Source organism: Herpailurus yagouaroundi, unplaced genomic scaffold, assembly GCF_014898765.1.
Source record: "Herpailurus yagouaroundi ecotype Mexico unplaced genomic scaffold, PumYag 199, whole genome shotgun sequence".
Taxonomy (NCBI): Eukaryota; Metazoa; Chordata; class Mammalia; order Carnivora; family Felidae; genus Herpailurus; species Herpailurus yagouaroundi.
In genome coordinates this window covers 3558873-3583096 of record NW_024412430.1, presented here as the reverse complement: position 1 = coordinate 3583096, position 24224 = coordinate 3558873, and the positions used below count along the sequence as shown (strand labels likewise).

The following is a 24224-nucleotide window of genomic DNA, read 5'->3' as shown; positions in this document are numbered from 1 at the left end:
AAGTTTGCAATTTATTACAAGCTACTCCAGAGCTAGCGAATCCCTGGATTGCAAGTTCTACAAAAAGGCGTGGGTTGCTACACCACCATCTAGGGCAGAGACCATGGCCTGGACTCCCCACGACCACTGCACCAGCCCCCCGGCTAACTGGAGGGACTCTCAATTCAGTGTAGTAACACTTATGCAGGAGCCAGAGAAATTCCAGTATTCTGCTGTGGTATTCTCATTGCTGGAACCAATTTCACAGCAAACAAAACTGTGACAATTTCCCAGTTAAGAACACGCCATACTATTTGCAAGCTACATTTTGCTTTATAAAATACATGAACTCAGAGGCAAGTACAGAGTCAGGCAAGTACACAGTTAGCAAGTTGTTGTTCCTATTTATGCTACTACCAAACACTGTGGCCAACGTGTACATAGATGCAAAGAAGCCTTTATAAAAACTGTGTTTTTTAAGTTTTTTAAGTCTTTAGTGTCACAAAATAATATAAGTCACAGCGCATTTCTTCTTCCAAGTAGTTGCTAATAACCTGCACACCAAATCCCTCAACTATTTATTAAACAGAGAGCATATTGTAACCAGAAACCTCTGTAGAAAATTCTAAGCAAAACATATTATTATTAACTGGGTGTCATAAACACAAGAAAATAAAAGTCAAACTTCTAAGCCTAGATTCAAAACCTTTCGGAAACACATTCTAAACCAGTTTGATTTTACTTTCCAGTTCTCCTAAAAATTCTGTTCAAGTTAAATTGGCCAACACAGTCACATTCCTTTTTCTCAACATTTATCCCTGCCATCCCTCCGCCCCAAAGTGCCTCTCCTTCAGCTACCCCCTTGACTCTTTCTGAATTGTAAATTTCTGCCCAGCCCTAATGAAACTTCTCTGCACCCCTGAAAGCACAGTTTTTATTCGCTTTTGCACATAAAACCATTTCAACAGCTATGTGCTGATCTGAATAACCATTTTTACAACTCGGGGGCAGAAGAGGAAGCTTTCAGGGGTCTAATGTTATAATGATTTGCCTGTTCATAAAACAGGGTTGTTTTGAGCCTTTATTACACACAAGGTACAACACCAGGGTCAGTGAAGAATGTTGAGGTGCAATGGATACACCCTCTACCTTCAAGGAGCTTGGAGTCTAGTGGGGAAAATAAGATCAACACCCAAGTCATCATAAGAATACAAACTAGACAATTATAAACACTCCTCTAGGGCTTCTGCTAAAGGAGGGTGGGATTACTTACCCAATGGAAGGGGGCAGGTGTGCAGAGAAGGACTCTAGGAGGATGTAGCAGCTGGATGCAACAGAAAGAAGACTTTAGGTCCTTAGTAAGCATTGACAAAGGCAAGGAGTGGGCAGAGCTTGGAAGTAAGGAGTGATGCTTCAGAATATGTGTATGTTGTAGAGAAAATGGAACGAGTGGGTAAGTAATTTATATTACAAATTAAAGGGGATTCAACATACTGAGAAATTCAGAGGTCAGCACACACTCATGTCATTGTATCAGGCAGTATGTGAAATAACCAAGAGAGGGCGGAAGATTCCACAGGGTAATTATGATAGCTGAGAAAAATCGTAACATTTTTACTTTTTATGATATTGCTTTTCAACCGAATGGTGTTCATCACAGTAAATTCTACTTAACTAGAACTGATACAAAGAGTTCACATGTTCTTAAATATTCTTTATTGTGTTATACGAATAAAGCAGACATCCCACTCTGTCTTCTATGTCTCTACATGATGGTACAATAAATGATCTTCAAATGAAAAGCTACCATCAAAGCAAGATCCTGAAACATTCTTCTGGAATATCCAAGAAAGATGATTTTTCTGCATCAGTAAGAGAGACTGCGTTATATTATACAGTGTAAACTGGCAATACATTATATATATAACACATATTGCCAGTTATACACATAGACACATCTGACCCTTAAAAAACACAGGTTTGGGGCACCTGGGTAGCTCAGCCGGTTGGGCATCCCACTTCAGCCCAGGTCATGATTTTGCAGTCCGTGAGTTCAAGCCCCACGTAGAGCTCTGTGCTGACAGCTCAGAGCCTGGAGCCTGCTTCAGATTCTGTCTCCCCCCCCCCCCCTCGCTGCCCCTCCCCGACTTGCACTCTTTCTCTCTCAAATAAATAAATAAATAAATAAATAAATAAATAAATAAATAAATAATAAAAAATTTTAAAAACATTAAAAAAACACACAGGTTTGAACCCTGCAGGTGCATTTATACATGGATTTTTCTGATATAGTACAGTACTGTAAGTGTATTTTCTCTTCCTTGTGATTTTCTGAATAACATTTTCTTTTCTCTAGCTTGCTTTTTTGTAACAATACAGTGTATAATACGTATAACACACAAAATATGTGTTAATCAACTGTTTATGTTATCAGTAAGGCTTCTAGTCAATAGTAAGCTAGTAAGTTTTGGAGGAACCAAAAGCTATACGTGGATTTTTGACCACATGGGGATCAGCACCCCTAATGCCCACATTGTTCGAGGGTCAACCGTACATCATAGCACACATGTGGTAACGCAGCCAGAATTCATCAGATCATGATATTATCAACTAATTGTGGATTGGGAAAGTCACTGGTATTAAAGGCAGTTCCTTCAACAGAATCTCCTCCCACTGCAACAAAACCAGCGTGCCACTATTTCAGAAATTCGCTACACTGAGATTTCTTAGTGGGGAAAAACAGCCTTGATCCTTCTACATGTAGACTGGTCAGATATCCAGGCAGCCTCATGTGGTTCAAGCAAACACGTTCCCAGGCTCATAAAGCTGCCCAGATCTTTTTCACTCTCGAGGGTTCTTTGTGGAGGGCCTCTCTGCTATTTGTGGACACGCTCTCTTGTTGCCCTCGGCAAACTAAGGTCGAGAGCATCAGTTACAACAGAAACAGCCAGTCGATTTCAAGGAAACATCCAAGAAAAATAAATGCCTGATTTTAAGATGATGTGTATAGTTAGAAGCTTCTCAATGGTAACAGAAGTGAAGGTACACAGCACTGTTTTATTTTACCTATGATTCACTTTGAGTTAAATCCTAGCGTATGAGTCACAGCGGGCCTGCCAGCTTCTTGCTGTTACATATTGATCCGGGTGTATGGAACCATTTCTAAGAGTAGATTCTCCAGAGTACTGAGGGAGAGTGGAAGTTCTGATGAAGCCCTAAAGCAAGTGTAGGTACAAATTTAGTGCTCTGTCAACACAAGGCGAGGCTTTACCAGCTTACGATAAAATCAACACCTCCAAGCCCTGAAAAAATGTGTTGTTTTTTTTTTTTCCTAAACCCTTCTCCAGTGACGTTAGAAGTTTGCATTACTTGAACACAATTGCAGGGAAACGTGTTTGAAAGGTTATTGGAAGTGACAGATGGGCCTATTTTGAAATAAAATTAAGCCTGTGGCACTACTGAAAGGAAGTCACGAAATCCAAAATTAAACCGGACAGAATGCTCTTAAGCTGTTTTTGTTCTTTTTTTTTTTTTTTTTTTTTTTTTTTTTTTTTTTTTTTTGCCAAGGAAGCACAAAGAGTGGGAGGTTGAAACAAGGCTGCTGCCTCTTCTCTGAATTCACTCACCTTGGTCAATTTGTCTTGAACTCACAAACTGTCTTCTTAATGTAGTGTGGCGTCCCCTAAGTTTTATACCTCCATCTGTTTACCAATTAACATCCAAATAATGTCTTTCATCGGTATCGCTAAGAACACAACTCTAATTGTGCATAGATGTGACTTTAAAGATTTAAGGGAAAAAAAAAAACTATAAGGAACGTATTGAACCATTAAAAGTCCCATTTAAGATGAGATGAAAAACACGCACTTCAAAACCCACCCACTGCACATCCCAGACCTGTGAAGGGTGCCTGCGCACCGTGGATGGCTACGCCAGCGATCCTGTGCGGATCCACGCCTACCTTATTGTGCTCGTACTTGTAGGGGATCTTGAGCGTGTCCATGGCTCTGATCATAGCCTGCATGGCCGTGAAGATGTTCTGATACACCAGCTTGGTGAAGCCCCTTTTGTCTTCATCAGAGTAGCCTGACCCATGGATGATTCTCATCTGCTTGATAAACGTACTCTTGCCGCTCTCTCCTGTCCCTGAAAGATGGACAACAGCAAAAGACGTCGTCAGACCATGACACCTTCTCAGTTTCCCAGACAACAAAACCAGACAGGGCGGCTTGGACGTGGCATCCCCAAACAGCCTGCTGGAGGGGCATCATCCCAGGAAGGCACATCACTAGGGGTAGAAAGGCCACCTGTAGAGAACACTCAGCAAAACTGCAGGGATGAGGGTCCATTTCAGGGGCAGATGAGCTTAAATGAAACAAAACCAACCAACAAACAAAAAACCCTGTCACCTTTCTGTAAGCCACCCAGTGTGGAATTTTGATAGTGTATTTGTAACCACATATCTTATGGCAAACACAACGAAATCAGCATCTTTTGAAGAGAATAAACACTTGATAAAGCTCTCTTCCCTGGAGAATATCTGCAAGACTGCCAGGAGGCTGGGCTGCTAGGCAGGATCTGGATCTGGAAATGACAATGCGCTTACATAAATGCCATTCGTAGGAAGGAAAAACGCCTAGAAAGTTCTACACATTTTCTTTCATTTTAAAATGAAGTGTGTGTGTGTGTGTATATATATATGTGCTGTATATATGTGTGTGTGTATATATATCATATATTTTTGATATATATCACATATATATGATATATATATCACATATATACCACATATGTGATATATAGACATATATACGTATCTATATATATAAGCATCAACTGTATCAGTGGCAGTTATCCCAAGGAATCACCTAATTCCGAGAAGTCACAGTGACACTCCTGTCTGCTCATTCTTGACTAATAAATAACATGATATAGAAATTTACCGTTACTGGATTTTTCTCTTCTGTGCTCTTATTTTTCTCTTTTTCAACATCTATTTTCTGTTAGTGGAAGCCTGAGGGCAATCCTTTCAAAGCTACCAATGACCATGGAAGGAAGAAGACAGAAAGATGAGATCATGTCACTGAATGGCACTCTATTTCTTCCACAACTTATCCAACACTACGACTCTAAAAACTTCCTTTCTCCAAATGTGGGTGGCTTCTTTTGTACGTCACTTCATTTCTGAATATTTCTCACTCACTTTCAGGCTTCCTTGAGATTTCCAAAAAACAAATGTCTCTGTCTTCCCCGAACAGTGTAGAAAAACACTGAAAGTACCTATTTGCATGTTACATTTGGAAGAATATAATATTAAAACACAGGATGACAGGGGCATCCTCATTGCCACTTCCTACCTACAAGGTGCTTACAAAAACAAGAAAAGAGAAAAGGAAAACTAAAACTAGGAATACAGCAGCTGTCCCAATTTCATTTTGTTTTTCTGGTGGTTGGATTTCATTATTATCTTTATAAACAATCAAGAAAAATTCAAATGAGTATTATGGTTTTCATAGAAGCACTCTTAAATGAATGCAGATGTCTGCGTAAACGCAGAAGCCTCGCACGGTTACGACGGAAGATGATTTCTAGCCCCAAGGTTCTGGGTCAACAATTCCTTTATCATTTTCAGATGACTCTTAATCAGCACTCTGGACTCCTCCAACTCCAAAGTTAACACTACAATGTGAATGCCTCAACCCATTTTAAGGAGCTTCACCGGAAGAGTTTAAAAGGACTATTTTACAATTCCAACCTTGAATACTGGGGGAAAAAACCCCAAAGCATCTAAAAAGTAGCACCTCTTGGTAGAAAAAGAACTACAGAATTGTTTCTCATTACCGATTAACAACTTATTTAAAAAAAAAGAAAAACTGATATCTTTACTCTCCCAAGCAATTCAAAGTACACAAGAAAAAAATCCAGCTTGCCTCTGTTTATTATCCTTATCCACGGGACAATGGCTTGCTCTGAGGGCCCAACCATAGGCGTAATCATCAAATCAGAATCCCCGCTAGTTTTTTCCACAACAAAAACAAGAAGAAATCTTAATTTGTGAGGTTAATGACACGAGAAGGAAAGAGAATCAGGCAACAGGTCCCCTTCCTCCTGGCTTTCTGTGCAGCTTTTATATATTCATTTGGTGAGTAGAAAATACAAAATATAAAAATAAATGTAAAAAGATATAAAAATACGAAAGCAGCAGACAATAAACTGCACTGGCTTGTGTTTCAACAAAGTCTTGCTGGGCAGGAGCAGTCAATGCTTGGCACCTCTTTGGATCTAGTCACCTGGGCATCACACTAATGAACTCAATGAGATCAAACTAATGAGATCACACTAATGAGATCAAACAGAGGCAGAGCGCGGGACCAGTGAATGAATGGGGGGCACGTAAACAGGAAAGAAAAAAGCATCCAAAAACCAACTCCACGTTAAGATATTAAGATATTAAGATTCCTAATACCCCAGATATGTCCAGGGATCCTCTCTCGCCATTTGCGTGTCTTGCTCCACGCCCCAGGAGGCTGACCCAAAAGGATTTCATGTCAACAGTTCCCTTACCCTCTGTCTTTTTCTTGGGTTTAGTTCATGGAAGACACGAGGAGACCAGAGAGTAGGAAAATGAGGAAGGGGAATTTCCTACAGCTCACTCCCTACAAGGGCACCAGAGGCACGTTGTGTCTCCTTCAAAAGGCCACAGGTCCCGCTGGGTGTCTGCTCCCATACAGCTACCCTCTCTTGGTTCTTGTGACTGCTCTCTCCCCTTGCCGGGCTGCTACTTGCCCCTATGACCTAGTCCCTTTATAGAACTCACCTCAGCCACCCAGCTGGAGTGCGCCACAGGTTTCCTACTGGGACCCTGACTGGTACAAATGCCACAGGGAAGCAGGGGAAGCTTGGTAAGATGAAAGATGGTCGTTTCTCTATAAATTTTACTCATAAGGCAGTCTCTAGTCCATAAAAAGCTTACTAGTCACTATTTCACTCTGACAGCATTCTCCCAGAGGCCAACCATGATGAAGAAATGCTACAGCCCAATTCTACCCCAAAGTCCTAATATCCACAGTACTGGCCACCCACCCCCACAGTGTGTACACGTGCAAAACAAACACACTCCAAGACCAGCCTCCAATACAGAGAGGGGAAATCATGGCCTCTACCTCCTGAATACCCTCTCTCATAAAGGAAATCAAAAGAAATGTGTGTTCAACCCTGAATACTTTGCCAAGCACGTTGAAATACACTGTCATTTCATCTTCTCAAAAATCTGTGAGACAGACATCCTTCTCCTCATTTCACAGAAAAGAAAAGGCCTTCGAGAGGCGAGGCATTGGGCAGAGATGACCCGGCTACTAATGGGCAACGTGCAGGTTCGACCCAGCCCTTAGCTGCCCAGTTTGGGTTTGTCACTATTTTTTTTTTAATTTTTTTAACATTTATTTATTTTTGGGACAGAGAGAGACAGAGAATGAACGGGGGAGGGGCAGAGAGAGAGGGAGACACAGAATCGGAAACAGGCTCCAGGCTCTGAGCCATCAGCCCAGAGCCCGACGCGGGGCTCGAACTCACGGACCGCGAGATCGTGACCTGAGCTGAAGTCGGACGCTTAACCGACTGAGCCACCCAGGCACCCCTGGGTTTGTCACTATTTTAATAGTCACGCCTGCCCTAAATCCAGGATAATTAGCTTCCACTGCCCACTGTATAAAAATATCTTATGATGGCTTTGACTTCACCCAACTTTTATCCATCTAATCTAATTTTGAGTTTCTGAATACTACTTCAATTAGCAGGGATCCATTTCGAATCTGGTGCCATCTTCCAATTGACTGGCCACTCATGAACTTAATGCTCATCCTTTGATGTTACTATATAAATGCAGCAAATTCAAGGCGAAGGCAAAGCTTCATGTAAGAGGGAGTCTGAGTGATTTTCAAACGCTGTAGGTTGAAGATAAAAGTAGTCAACTGACACATCATTCTTTTCTAACAATGGATTTAGCCCAAAAAAGGTATATGGACTGACACCTCAACCAAGCAATTTAGCTTCTTTGTTCCAAGAGTTCTATCATGGAGACAAATGAAATACTATTCTTAACAAATGTGCAAGCCAAATATCATGTTGTTCTCCTATTTTTATAGACTTAAACAACATTCTCAGGATTTGAAATGGACATTTTGGCAATCTACTCATGATTAATATTAAAAAACAATATTTGGTACAATTAAAAGAAACAGCTATTCCTTAATTATATAAAATGGTGTTGTTTCCTAAAGCCACATGAAAAGTTCGATGACTTTGTAATTCTTTACGTGTGAATGAAAGAAATTAGACTTTTCAAAGAATGAAAGGAAGTAGATTCTCTGTGAATCCAGCGATGGCTAATCTCTTTGCATAGCACAGGGCATAAGTAACTCTTGATCTATCTCAAGAAATACAAATCTACTGTTCCCAAAGCCAATGATAAAATCTAGCAATGAGCCCTTACATGAAAGTGCAGGTGGGAAAGGCTCTCATTTTTGCTGATTTAACTATAACTCCAATCAAGTCATGGAGTAACCATGACAAGCACGTCAATACATACAATGGTGCTCATCCCACAAACCTGCTTTTTTTCTTGGAATGGTCGGAATGGTCTCCATAAATACAGCTAAAAATTCTCCCCGGAAAAGCTGTTTCACCTTTGGGTGGGTACTCTTAACTTTTCTTATTCTAGCTCATCAACACACCCAAAAATGAGACTACATGAGAATCATGCTATTAAAAAGGGCATACATAGCGACAGCCGGCTGGCTCGGTCGGTAGAACGTGCGACTCTTAATCTTGGGGTGTGAGTCTGAGCCCCACATTGGATGTAGACATTCCTTAAAAATAAAACCTTAATTAAAAAGACAAAGAAGCACACATCAACCAGCACGCATGTTTGGCTTTGAGGGATACTTAGGGTTTTTTTCTTCCCTACTCTTTCCGTCAGAACAAAATCAAATACGAATTTAATATCCCATTGTGGAGGGCATCACTTTGTAAGCTGTTAGAATACAGCACACCAGACATATACGCAGTCACACACACACACAATCTGATGCTTCCATTTTAGGACTTGACAAGATCTCTGCAACACAAGAGGATTTCCACACACAGCTTCTGCCACAAATCCACATTGACTCTCTGTGTCCCACTCAGGCTAAGCATCTATATGACGAAACTGATTATCCTGCCCATTTGCACAATGAAATCTGTAAACAGTGCTGTCCAATTAATCTCTAAAGGCAGGACAGTTTTTCTTATCCCACACCCCCTATCCTCCCGAGATGGCGGTTTTAAATCCAGTAATACATTAACTTCTTAATGGCAATGGATTATCATTTACTGTTGGAAAGCAATCACGGATTCACTGGTTCCTTCTCTCACACTTAAGTTGGCTTCTCGGATTATACTTTCATCAAAAGAGCTGCAAAGCACAATCCACGTCTGCACAAGACTTGCTCATGCCCTAAAAACGTCAGTTACTACTGTCACTGCTCCGAAAGGCGGTGGTATCCCTGACTGCTGGACAATGGCCCTGGAAAACAATCATCCAACACTACACTATCAGGAACTTGAAGGCTCCTGATGCTTCATTCCCTTCATCCGGAAAGAAAGGCAGAAAACACACCTCCAGGCCTCTTACAGGCTGTAGGAGACCCATCACTGCCCCTAGGAAAAAGAAGAAATGCCAACACTGAGTTATAAAAACTGTGGTATTTAAAGTTGTACAATAAATATATTCGTTTTGTCCTGCCAGTGCCTTTCATGACTGTATTTGGAGACATTGTCAAACCATCAGAAATCTACATCTGAAGCCTTTAATTAATGTGAAGGCTGGAGCCAAATGCCCCTGCCCTGCCCTCTTGATTGGCCAGCACCCAGATAGAGAAAGGCTAAGAACAAACCCAAGTCTCATGGAGCTCAATTATAACTCAAGTAACTGTACTTAATAAGGACTGCTGGTTTAGGCCAAGAGTTTAAAATATAGAATCTCAGCCCCCCCACAGCTGAACTTGGACTACTTCCACCTAATCTTGGATAAAGTAGAACCAGAAATTTCAGGGAGGAATTCGCTACCCATAAGCACAGCATCAAGCCACACGTGCAAGGAATTAATAGCACTGAGATAAAAGTGATTTAAACACACCTAGTCAAAACTCAATCCATGTGCTGTCCACATCTCGGTCTATCCACTTTAAGATCCACGTATTCTGCCATCTGCACATCTTCCTCCACTTAAATTGGGAACCTGAACCGGTCACCAAGCAGCTCTAATACCAAAGTCACCATAACTTCCTCTCCTTAAAAGACTGTCTTTGAGGCCAAGGGTTGGGAATGACTTCACTCTTTATCCCCAGCAAAGTCCGGCAGAAGGTACTACTAGACAGTTTAAAAAATACATAGTACAGAAAATGAACTGAATTTAGTATCGCCCACTATGAATAGTAAGTGAACAGATGGGTAAATCAGTGGTAACCAAGACTATTAATAACAACTCATCCAGGTAAGTTGGGTTTAAAGGAAAGACAGGCAAAACACACTGAAAATGCAACGTGTGGAACACATGTGGAATATCATCTAGTTCTGGGTTCCTCAAAGTGGTGAAATCCTCCCGGAAAAGGACCTCCAGTGCTGCTAAGGTTACTCACCAGGTACGATTTCTTGGGAGAGTCAGTTTTACCACAGAGTGTCCATGGTAAACATCTGTGTATGAAAAACTAGCATCGGTTGGTTGCATGAGCTTCTGAATACAGGAAAAACTATTAGAGTATATACTTCTTTCATGTGTTTATTTATTTAGTTTGAGAAAAGAGAGGGAGAGAGTTGCACACCCGTGAGTGGGGGAGGGGCAGAGAGCGACAATTCCAAACAGGCTCCATAGTGTCGGCAACGAGTCCGACTCGGGGCTCCATCTCATGAACTGTGAGATCATGACCTGAGCCGAGACCAAGACTTGGATGTTTAATTGACTGAGCCACCCAGGCACCCCTAGAATGTATACTTTTAAATGGTGGATTTCGAGGTACACAAATTATATCTCAATTCTTAAAAATGTTTAAAAACTAACAACAGTATAGTTTGGAGATGAATGGGAAGTTTACATGAACTTCCACACTAAATCTTGTTCAGGAGGTTACTTTGTTGGTTTTAAGCAAAATCTGCACCCAGTGTGGGCCTTGAATTCACAACCCCAAGATCAAGAATCACGTGCTCTACTAACAGAGCCAGCCAGGCGCCCCCAAGAGGTTACTTTGATATATCCCCCAACCTTTTCTCCTCTGGGTGTGGGTGTTCACTCCCTCCTGCCTCTGAGTGCATTTCAAAAGAAAAATCTGAGAAGCCCTGATCTCACACAGTTCACAAAGGAGGGGAAGTGACTCGTTCAAGGATTCTGCTGGTTGAAAACTAGACAGAAGGAAATGGACTAGAACCTACGGAGAACTCCTGTCTGCCCAGGGCTCTTGATCTTACGTCCTCACAAACTGTCTTTCCATAAAACACTTTTATCCAAATTTATTAAAGTTGTAAATACATGCTAAAGACAATTTAGGAAAACAGAAGCATTTTCAAAATTGCCAAAGTGTTAACATTTTGGTTAATTTCTTTCCAGTCTCCTCTTCCAGGCAAATGTACTTTTTCTGTCCTAGTTCTAAAACTGAAACAGTACTGTATTACTGTTTTTCACATAAAATACTGTGGTGATTATTCCAAGATACTAATTATTCCTCAGAAATAGCTATTAATGATCGTCTGAAAGGCCACTGTAAGGACGTGTGATAATTTAACATATCCCCTGTTGTAACACATTGAATATTTCTAATTTTTTTTCACTTTTATAAATAATGTTGTGATAAACATCCCTGAAGAAAAATCTCCCGAATCTCTATTTCTGAAACGCAGTTGGGTAGAAGAGCTGACTGAAAATTACAGTTACACCGACCGGCACACCCATCAGACCCTTCTTTACCCCACTCTTCATTTACCAACACCACCTTTTTTTAAAGCTACAATTTGAGAAAGTTAAATCTTTACCTGAATTTAATCTTCACTTATGAAAACATTTTTCATATTTTGTCATTTGTATCCCTTCTATGAACTTGCCTTTTAATTTGAGAACCTACGGTTTTTGTTTGTTTTTTTAAATAACAATTTGGTGTTTAAAACAAAAATAAACTTTGGTTATACAAATATTTTCCTCAACCAGTCATTTTCTTTTCATTTGATGACAAAATTCGATGTATCAACTTAAAATCTGTACTTAATGAATTCATCTGGTTTCCTCTGTCATTTCTTTTATAAAAGTTTATGCTTTAAAAGAATTTTTTATGTTTTTATTTTGAGAGAGAGAGAGAGAGCTAGAGTGCAAGTGGGGGAAGGGCATAGAGAGAGGGAGACACGGAATCTGAAGCAGGCTCCAGGCTCTGAGCTGTTGGCACAGAGCCTGACATGGGGCTCAAACTCACAGACCGTGAGATCATGACCTGAGCCGAAGTTGGACAATTAACTGGCTGAGCCACCCAGGCGCCCCAAGTTTATGCTTTTTAAAAGTTCCAAACACTTATATTTATTTTGGCTTTTGTGGTTTTATGTTTTCCACTTAACTAATCTGTCTATACTTTATTCTGATGTGTGGTGTACCATAATTTTTCTTCTATAACTGGAAGACGTTTCTCCCAAATCATTCTGCACTTTAAAGCCACATTGTCACAGAAGTACTTCTCAATATAATCGAGTATTTGATCCAAACAGATGAGTCTTCTCATGTCCCCTAATGTACTCCGAGTGCAATCAATAAGACATACAGAACACAGTGAGTCTCCTAAAGCATCTCACTGATGAGTCCCTTCTGTTCCCTCTTCCTCTCCTTCCCCACCCAGGTAGCCCATCAACCTTTCCCTCCCTAAGCCTTAAATTCTTGTTCATTACGTTTGTTTAAAGGCCTCTCAAAAGCAGCGGGGTAAATATGCCGGGATGTTAAAGGTCTTAATCTCGCTTCTACTTTATGAGTCTATTTCTACCCATATGGCACATTCTGCATTTGCTGTCTATTGTGTTCCCACCTCCCTATAGCTTTGTGACCTGGGTAAGTTACCTGGCCTCTACCATACCTATGTTACAGCTATGCTGTGAATTTCCAGTGAGTTCATCTACCAGTGTCTTGTACAGAGTAAGTACTCGACAAATACTAAGAGTAATTTATAATGCAAAATCCAGTGAGAAAACTGGAAAATAGTCTGATCCAGGGCTAGATGGGGAGAGGCAAAAACTGAGTAATCAAGAGAAATATTTCAATGGAGTGTTTTTTTAAAAATCAAAACTAGTACCATGGGTGGGCGCCTGGGTGGCTCAGTCGGTTGAGCCTCTGACTTCGGCTCAGGTCATGATCTCGCGGTTTGTGAGTTCGAGCCCCGTGTCGGGCTCTGTTCTGACAGCTTGTGCTCTGTGCTGACAGCTCGGAGCCTGCAGCCTGCTTCAGACTCTGTGTGTCCCTCTCTCTGCCCCTCCCCTGCTCACATTCTGTCTCTCCCTCTCTCTCTAACAATAAACGTTAAAAAAAATTTTTTAAGCCATATGTATGCACATTTTTAGTATGGATTTTTTTTTTATTGTGTGTATACTCCATGCCAGATACTATTCTAGGCATCAAGGATACAAGACAGAGTCCTTGTTTTCATATAGGCAACATGCAAGCATGAGTGGAAGATGACATATAGGTAGGTAGATGAATAGTAACATATCAAATGGAGACGGACGCTCTGCATTAAAGAATTAAGGATAATGAAATACAGACTGACCTAGCAGCTACTTGAATTTGGGAGACTGAGGAAAGCCTTTCTAAGAAGGTGCATTTAAGCTGATATCTCAATATCCAGAATTCAGCCACAATCAAATTAGAAAGAAACAACATCCCAAGCAGTGAACCAGCTGCCCTAGAGGTCAAGGTGGGAACAGGTGTGGCCAGCACCCAGGGGGTGTGACCAGAGAGCCAGTGTGGCTGAGGCCCAGAGGGTGGTGGGGAAAGAGGTAGGAGACAACACAGAGACTGCTCTGCTGGCTACAGAGGCAGAGGCGAAGGCACACGGGGTCCTGGGGTACTGTATTTCAGCAAACGAGTTTCAGTTTTCTGTTAAGCGCGTTGGCCAGCTTTGGAGAATTTTAACTAGGGACGTGATATCGTTTGATTAACGCTAAGTGAAGAGTGGACTGTAAGGGTGAGCCAGTCAGGTGTTTCAGTAATCCAAGCCACAGACGATGGCAGGAGACCTGATGGAGGGAAGAGGAAGGATTCCGGATCCAGTCTGGATGGAGATGGATGGGGAGTGGGTAGAAAGAGGAAGAGATGGAATGGAGATAACCCCTAGACGTTGGGCTTGGGTAACCTAGATGGATAGAGGTTCTAGAGTCTTAGAGAGGCCTGAAGAGGAAGAGGTTTGGGTACAGAACGCAATGTTCAGTTTGAAATGCTTATTCACTCCAACAGAATCACCCTGTGTAAACCTACAAGGTGCACTGCACTGATGCAGACGATACCCATGAAGAAGAGGGGGTTTATGTCCTACATTCTCTGGGCCTCTGACAAAGGCAAGGACACAGTCATGACTGAGGTCCTGATGCTAGTGGATGAGTCAGAGCAGACTGCAAAACCAGGGTCATAATTTCATTTCCTATGAGACAAAAGCTCCTTTATGTAAAGAGACAGGAAACTTTTTAGCCTCCTACTTACACACACACACACACACACACACACACACACACACACACCCATTTATTTATATTTATAAAGTGGCAACATCGCTAGAAACACATTTCTTTACAGAAAATGGGGACGTCGCTGAACATTCTTTGGAACACATGAAGACACCATAAAAATGCCAAGTCATAATAATAATATTTTAAGAAGCGGGAACCCTTCAGAATAAATAGCCACCCACAGATTTTTAACAATTATTTCAGATACTAAAAAAGCGCAAAGGTAAGCACTCCGGGTTTTTAGGTTACACACAACCATGAACGGCACACTTCAACAACGTGTGGGGTGGGAAATCACAGGGTGCACTTGGGATGCACTCTGAAGGCCTCAGGACAGAATGGCTGGCGTGGCCCTCCATGAAGGAGAACAACAAATTAAATGTGTCGGAGAGGAAAGCACACCGGATGGATCAGAAATGCCATTTTCTACCTCATTTCATTCTCATCAGGAGATCCCCCTCCAGGCGGGGGGGGCGGGAAGGGTGTGTGGAAAGAGCATCAGCGGAAGTCAGGGGCCCCGTGAAGCTGGCCGCGCCAGGGACACCAGGGACAGCCATCCACGCACGGTCACTTGGCCCCCGAGAGCTGAAGATGAGGGAAACTGGCCTGGAAAACCACAAGAGTCCCCTCCAGCTTTCAGATTTTATGATTAGTGGTCTTCTCTGTATGTCGTACAGCCTGAAAAACCATTCACTGCATTTCACACAAGGCAGGGGGGAAAAACCTGACCTGTTATTTACTGTGTATTCAAGAATTAATTCAAACGAGTTGGCTAAAAACTGTAGTAGTCTTCTTTCAAGGTTAATATGTCAATATTTTTTTTTCCTTTTGCTCATGCGGGCTCTTCACTTGGAGCCTCTAAAAATAATTATCTTTTGAGGTTGGGGAATTAAAGGTGCTGGAGGCAGCAAGCAGTGCCCCAATTAAGGGCAGCAAGGGTCTGGCTGCCTCACAAAACGCGTGGCTATTTCGACTGCAGAGCACCGCATGCTTCCGAGTTAATATCACCCCAATATTTCAAACAACAACACCAGGAATAGGAAGAAGGACTTGAGTATGTTCCAAATCTGCCTGGTAAGCATAAAAGTATGAAAGGATCTTCAAGAGAGAACGTTTCATGGAAAACAAGAGTTAGTGAATCGGCTCGTGTGGAGCCGTTCTTGAGCTAGAAGGGTACTTTCAGGAGTCCCCTGTTGCTGTAGTATCGGAGATTTAACTAAAACAAAACCCGAACTGACAGAAATGTTTCCCTTTTCTTAAAGGAAGAGAAAGAACATAGTTAAAACACACACACACACACACACACACACACACACACACACAACACACACACACACACACACACGCAAGCAAGCAAGCCAAACCTATGCACTGTTCACATTTTTTAAAAAATTCTCTCTTGGGGGGAAATGTTGATATTAACCAAAAAATATAGTACCTGTTGGAGGGATCATAATTAGCATGAAAACCACCCAATAAGGACTCTTAACAGTAATCATTTCCAAAAGGCTAATATGGGAGGTTACCACCAAAACACCATGGAGAGATGCATTAAGAAATCTCATGAGGGGCGCCTGGGTGGCGCAGTCGGTTAAGCGTCCGACTTCAGCCAGGTCACGATCTCGCGGTCCGTGAGTTCGAGCCCCGCGTCAGGCTCTGGGCTGATGGCTCAGAGCCTGGAGCCTGTTTCCGATTCTGTGTCTCCCTCTCTCTCTGCCCCTCCCCCGTTCATGCTCTGTCTCTCTCTGTCCCAAAAATAAATAAATGTTGGAAAAAAAAATTAAAAAAAAAAAAAAAGAAATCTCATGGGCTCTCACTTCCCCTAGAAGCACAGACATAAAAAAGAATTCTTAAGATTCAGCTTTTTTAAAAAGTTGAGATATTAACTACTGGAGGGAGGAAGCGCCTTTGCGCTTTTGTGCCTTTGCATTCAACACTCAGGGAACTTTGAAGATAAAGACATGAACTGCCCCTGCTCTTTCACGTTTGAATCATTCCGAAGCAATCCAGTGATGCACCTTGGGCACGATGTGTGCTGCTCAAAAAGACAGGGGCAACAGCTGGCACCACGGATTGATGTCCAGACGACCTCCCCAGAAATTACCAGTAAAGAGTTGCCCTATGATTTGTGGCACATTTAAATTCTGTCCTATAATTTACTTTGCCTAATGGCCATATGGTTCTCCAGTATTCAAGCCAGGGACAGTAAGAGAAATGCGAGAGAACGGTCATAGGGCAGGGCTCCCCTCATCTGCTTTTCCCTCCACTGCAGTTTTTTTCAGGAATAGCAATGGTCAATCTCAGTCTCAAATAAACAAGAAGTGCCTTTTTCCTTATTCTTTAAAAAAACATTTTTTAAAACATTTATTTATTTTTGAGAGAGACAAAGTCAGAGTACAAGAGAGAGGGAGACACCGAATCTGAAGCAGGCTCCAGGCTCTGAGCTGTCAACGCAGCTCGCACAGGGCTCCAACTCATGGATCATGACCCAAACCAAAGTCGGATGCTTAACTGACTGAGCCACCCAAGTGTCCCCCTTTTGCCTTATTCGTAAGTAAGCTGCACTTGTAAATATGACCTCTCCCGAAGAGAATACAGCACACTTCTTGTTCAGAAGGATCACACCTACAAATACAAAAGCCTTGGGCAGGAAGTAAGAAAGGACAGTCTTACAACCAGATTTGCATCTTGAGGAAGTACAATTAGGGAAAGCACATTGGGGCACTTCACTCATGTTTAGTAAGGCTTGCACATGTGATGGCTTGCCGCCGTTCGACTGATAGAAAAGGAAGGGAAACTAATTGCTCTCTTCTAACTTAAACTGAGTCTGTGCTCTTAGTACACGATCCACGGAACTGTTCCCCAAAACAAAAACCACAGTTAAAGGGGAAGAGATACAGAATCCAAGATAATGTTTGGCTCTCCAAATGAGTCTTGGTATTAGGCCACAGGACCCAACAAATGCTGTCCAAATTATATCAGTATATATTCAGGTGTGATTTCTCATAAACTGACCTAATAATACATTAATAATACCATTTGACACTGTGAAGTAATTTAAGTAAAATCAAAGCAACCAGAAACCAACCATTTAACATGCAACCTTTCCCCTGAAATATTTCATCACAGAAAAGGTAGAAAAGTCATTAAGGCATCTAATGAAAGCTCCTATCACCTAGGCAGTGACTGCTTACTTGAACCAATAAAGAAGCTGGCAGAAACCAAATCAACCAAAATGCAAAACAGTAAAACGAATTAATAAAAAAATAAAAAAAAAAAAAAAAAAAAAAAAAGGCAACACTGAATCACGAAGGCCTTGCTAAGTGGAGTGATATTTTCAGGCATTCGCAAACTCCCCCCACTATACACACACACACACACACACACACACACACACACACACACCAAGTTGGGGAGGGCTTTAAAAACCAAATGCTTTAGCCTAATGGTGACACTAGGGTAATGACTTGTTTATCCTGTTGTTCTACCTATGGCTTCCCTGAATATACCCATCATTGACTTTTTTTTTAAGCCTGTTAACAGACTACATATTAAATGGAATGACTATTACAATGTTTTAGATATTCCACACACACAAGTTTAGAGTGTAAGTGGGGAAACTTCTCCTGATCACGTATTCTTCTCAATAAATATTCCCATTAAGGTAATTAGGTCACTACTTATTGCTTGTATTGTATCGTAACAGGTGCCATAGGAATTTCCTAAACTATGGGTCACAAACTCTATAATAAATAACAGCTTTATGGAGACATAACTCACATATCCTATAATTCACTCACTTAGAGTATACAATCCAATGGTTTTTAGTATATTCACACATGCATGCAACCATCACCACAATTAATTCTAGAACATTTTCATCTTGGGTACTGAAACGTTAATGAGTTGCCAAGCATCTAACCAGCCAAAGTATCAGACTACAGAGAAAAATCTTGCTGCTAAATACATTCCCCCACCTTTAAAGTATACATTTATACTTGGGCTTCATTGTACTTGCTTTGTTCTTTTTTCCACTTAACACATGCTACAGAGTTTGGATTTGATTCAAAAGCCTATGAGGAACTACTGAGAATTTTTGAGGAGGTATGAACTCCATCACAGGAATCCATTAAGAGGACAGAAGCATGGCATGAGTAGACAGTTCAGATTTCACGGACAAAAAGCTCATCAAAGAAAGGGGACCAAAGCAAACAACTACCAAGGTCCAGGCAGGAGACACAAGCCTAAATTTTGAGGTGAGAATGGGCAAGGAAGGACTTGAACGATACTGAAAAGGCAGCATGGGCAGGTGTGGCTCTGGTCCGTGGTGGGGTGGCAGAAAAGAGGAGTCAGAGAAGATACCATGGCTCATACAGTGAGACTGGGGAAATGGTGATGCCTTTGGCACAAAGATCCAGAAGGGAAAACTGACTTCACGGTGAAGCTGAGGGGCAACTTTAGATGTGTTATGTTGGCAACTGCATTTTCAGGGTGTGTAGAGGCTAGAGGTGTGGTTCCAGAAATCATCCTGCTGGGTTGATGGAAGACAAATGATGCCAAGTGTGTAGACAAGGGTCAAAAGCATCGCTGACACTTGATGCAAGAAGGCTTCTGACACACTGGAAAGAGCAGTGGGAACCAGGAAGATGGACTGAGATGGCCTACTCTCCTTCTGTATGAATGGCTACATGAAAAAAGAAGGACAGTCTAGAGAAGGTCCAAGTGTGAGATCCTGCCTAGGTCACTCTGGAGAGACAGGAGCAAAGAGAGCCCCTCACGTCTTATGGTGTCCCATCGTTCCCACTGTCGCTCCAGCATCAGGTCCCTATGCCTTCCTAAGGCAGCTTAAGGAATGAAAGGTGAGGAAGGTTCTAGAAATGCTGAATAAATACAGACATTTAGGGCTTTTTATGATGATGACCATGGTAGGCCACCTAAGAAGCTTCATTGGGCCCAAATTAAATTTCCAAATTCTATTAATGCATGTGATTGGTAAGCCTAAGACATGTATCTTCAGTTTGATCAAAAAATGGTGATCCTGCATCATGAACATAAAGATCTAATCACACTTCTTCAAATCTCCCCAGGAATATTTCGGTCACCTTAGTGAAAATAATATTTCATTTATTTTTACTAAAATTAACTAAAAACTTTAAGAGGAAACAGATGTGCCAAACTGTTGCTCATTGTAAGGTCTTATCAATTTTACCACTTGCGACAACATAAAGCACAAGAAATTCCAAAATGTTAGATCCCCCTTTTCTCTCTCAAGTCATCCCCAGAAACCAATAACCCAAACCACTGAGAGAAAGCACAGAAGTAAAATTTAAAAATCCAAATCACAAATGATTAGCCATCACACTCAACTAGAAGGAAAAAATGATTCTGGAACTTTAATTTCAACATGAATAATTATTCTGTACCACTAGAATTAGTAAGTCTTCAGAATCTATGGTTGGCACAGAGAGAATATTTTATAACCGTAATAGGCTGGGTATTTCAAAACATGGCCATTGCACTCTTTTGCATATTAAGAACACAAGACCAGGATGCCTGGGTGGCTCAGGTCACGACCTCATGGCTCCTCTGAGTTCGAGCCCCAAATGTGGCTCACTATCAGCACAGAGCCCACTTCGGATCCTGTCTCCCTCTCTCTCTGCCCCTCCCCTGCTACCACACATTCTCTCTCCCTCTCAAAAAGAAAAAGAAAAAAAAAAAAAAAAGAACACAAGACCACGGGGCAAGGCTAATTACTTTCTTTAACCAAATCAAAGAAATGATTGGTTGAATTACCTCGATTTTACGTACTAAATGATATCCTGATACTTAAAAATTAGAGTGGCCATATAATTTATCATCCCAAACGGGTAACTTTGGAGAGTGAAAGGGGTACGATTTAAAAATGTGTGAACCATGCTAGTCCTAGGTGAATGGAGATACATGGCTGTCCCATGAAAGGTATCCTGGAATGAAAGAGGGTTATAACCCAGCACTACGAAAACTGAAGAGAGGCTACAAAGGGAAGAATACAGGACGTAGAATAAAAATGAGTATCAGAGCTAGCGCACAGTTGTGATACCCCTCAGGGTGCATGTTACGGAGTCAAGAGCTACAGACATTACCCCCATCACAGACTGGGGCCTTCAGGGTCTTACGCCAGAGACAAAGTCAGGATAGCCTGTGTCTTTTTTAGGTGATCACAAAAGAACATGAGAAGACTAACTCCAGGCTGGATGACAGATCAAGTCATTTTGTAAATTAAATTGGCAAAGACTGTTTTTAAATGATCATATTCGGGACTCAGAAATCTCGGGAAAAACTGGCATCCCACGCAACTACGGGGAAATACAACAGTTACAGCTTCTCAGAGAAACTCTGCAGGAACTATCATGCCTTCCAAAGTTGCATGGCTTCCTGCACCAATGACTCCATTCTCAGAAACCTTGCCCAGGGAAATAATTATGAATTTTATAAATACATATTCGCTATAAGATATACAACTTACAACTGGTTAAAAACCTCAAAAAATTAAAATATAAACATGCAACAACAGGGGGTGGGTAAAATAAATTATGAGATCGTGCAGACATGAAAAATGATATTTTGTTACCTTATACAGAAAAACGTTCATGATAAATACACATGGAAATGGGAAACGTGATTAAAAGGTAAGGTGGGAACATTTACGATGAAGTGTAAAAGTGATTAACCCTGGGGCACCTGGGTGGCTCAGTTGGTTAAGCATCAGTCTCTTGATTTTGGCTCAGGTCATGATCTCATGGTGTGTGCAATCGAGCCCCGTGCTGGGCTCTGTACCGACAGTGTGGAGCCTGCTTGGGATTCTCTCTCTCTCTCTCTCTCTCTCTCTGCCCCTCCGCCACTCGTGCCCTCCTTTACCCCACCTCCAAATAAATAAATAAACTTAAAAAAAAAAAAGTGGTTAGCCCTGGGTGGTAGGATGAACAACTTTTCTTCTTTTCTTGTTTCTAACTTGCTAACTTATCTTCTCAGTTTCACAAAATGAACAGGTATCGCTTCGTAAAAAGAGGAAAGTTACGAAGAAACTGAAAAAAGTATATTCTTCCATCTTCCAGATGCAACGGAATCTGTGACAGAGCTGAGAGAGAAAGCAAAAAGTGAGATGGTGTAGAGGCCTATTTGGATGCCTCTCAAGAACCAGTCCTGTAAGGATAAAAATGAGATGAAACACACAAGAGAATCTTTAAGCGTGGTCAAGTACAATGTAGGAAGAAGTGATTCTTCTAGATGGCCTGCTGGCCTGCTATTAGCAGAACATGTACTCTGGGGTGGCTTGTTTTTCTTCACCCTACAGGGATGCATCGCTCTGCTTTATGTGTGTACTATGACACACTGGACAGAGCAGACGGCGAAGCGGGATGCTGAATTAAAACTGTAACCCTCACTTCATTAGCCCCTATCCTAATCAAAGGAAGAGAAGAATAATAGGACATTGCCAACTGGTTTCCTGGGCAACTCACCAAAAAATAAGAATTGAACCAAACTCCACTAAATAACATTACTTAACAGCCCCTGATCTCGGCACCTTGAACAAAGAAAAAGGTTGACCAATAGTTATTTTGACAGAAAGAAAGAAAGAAAGAAAGAAAGAAAGAAAGAAAGAAAGAATCCATGCATACGACTCTTTCAAGAATAAACAAATGTTGAAATTTACCAAAATGTTACCAATAGCTGAGTTCAGGTTTTGAAAATACAAGTGTTGCTATTTGTTTTCTATTTTATAAATTTCTAATGAGTAGTTCTTAGTTTTTAATCAGTCTTTGCAAATCCCAGGAATCTATTGCACTTGGACCCCATCACTAACCAACTGGTTATGTGACTGTGAACAAGTCAATTTGCCTATCTGGGTTTCTTGGCTCTTCAAGTCTATCAAGGACAGAGGGGGAATACATGCAATTGCTGATTAAAGACATGTAAAGTGTCTAGCACAAGAGTTGAAAATGCTTCAAAAGTGATGGCTTTTTAGTGGACAGGAATAACATCTATGAATAAAATATTATTTGTAGGGTTCCACTCATTCCCATTAGCGCATAAGGCTAATGACCTCAAACCCTATATGTGGCATTGTACAACCCATTTCTAACCTCTAACGCTCTCAAGCCAACGTAGATTTGAAGATTATTCTAATCTTACAGAACCAAAGAAAACGATAGGGCTCCCCTCAGGGGTTTTGGTTCATGGGCCAAATTTGAGCCTCAAGATCACTTTAAAGCCATCCTACAAACCGCAAAAGAAACCCAGAGATGTTAACTACAGTATATGCTGAAACACGTTTAGTATGTCTTGAGAAGAAGAAAATACAGGTATCTCATGTTTGTCAAGCATGATACAACAGAGTGGGCAAAGAATGCCACCAAGAATGCCAGCCCCTTTTACTGTCATTAAAATGTCTAACTCTGACCGGTCACATAAATAACATGGGCCATAATTCCCTTCTAGACTCAACAGGACAGTAGACTAGATAAACTCAAAGGTGCCTTCTAGATCTATCATGGCATAAAACCCGAGCACCTACATTCAAACAAGGCTACCCCTAATTATCAAAGCTCAGTTTTCCCCACAATGCAAACTGGGGTAAAAAAACCAAGTACCTCCGTCATAAGTGAGACTTTTATTTTAAGATTGTCCTACATCACTTTAGGCAACTACTATCAAAGGAACGCTTTAGAAAAATGGTTAATAGTGAGCAAATGTGCTCATGATATATTAGCCAGAAAGCAGACAATATGAACACGATACCCATTCGAAATCTATTGATGCACAGAGAATAGACATATATTCACAATATAACATGTGCTTGGTGGCAATGCTAGTGATTTTTTTTTTCTTATTCTTCCCTGTATTTTCTCAACTTGGTACACTTGAACATATATTATTGTTACAATCCCAAACAAATATCTGCATTTTAGACCTATTCTAATAGGGCTTGTAAATCTTCAGTTGTACGAGGTATTCTGGCTCCATTCCTCTTCTTTTCAAATTCATTTCAGAAGCTGAATCTATCAGTGACAAAGGCTATTTGATAAAGCTCTACATAGAATGCAGGTCGTCAGGCACCCAGTCATCTCTGTGTCATCAAGCCACCTCACCCGTCTACCCTCTTTAGATCATACACCAAATGATCCTTTTCCTTCCCCCCATTAAACTTAACCATTCAGCAACCCATTCTTTAAGGCCCCTTCTGCTCGGGACACTGGGGAAGACTTCGCAGCAAGTGGCGTTTCATGGGGCCCTCATATTAACCCTTGTCAAGTGCCATCTCTTCCGCTGAGGTGTTCTCCTCTAATCTCTGCCACTCATTGGAAGGCAAGGACAGATCTAGTCTCCTATTTTGACACCGACTTAGCTTATCCAGAGCAGGATTAGCCATATGAAGTGGAGTCAAATCATCAGTGAACATAATATGACATGGTGCTTCTTTAAAG

The 24224-nt window shown here is 41.3% G+C and overlaps 1 protein-coding gene across 2 annotated transcripts in view; it reads right to left on the bottom strand.

The window, feature by feature from the left end:
- LOC121013601 (guanine nucleotide-binding protein G(q) subunit alpha) overlaps positions 1–24224 on the bottom strand; it is a 322834-nt gene that overhangs the window by 212008 nt on the left and 86602 nt on the right. For both annotated transcript variants that reach the window (XM_040449302.1, XM_040449301.1), the window contains exon 2: positions 3941–4125. In XM_040449302.1, the coding sequence (XP_040305236.1) occupies positions 3941–4125 (185 nt within the window). The remainder of the gene's footprint in view (positions 1–3940; positions 4126–24224) is intronic.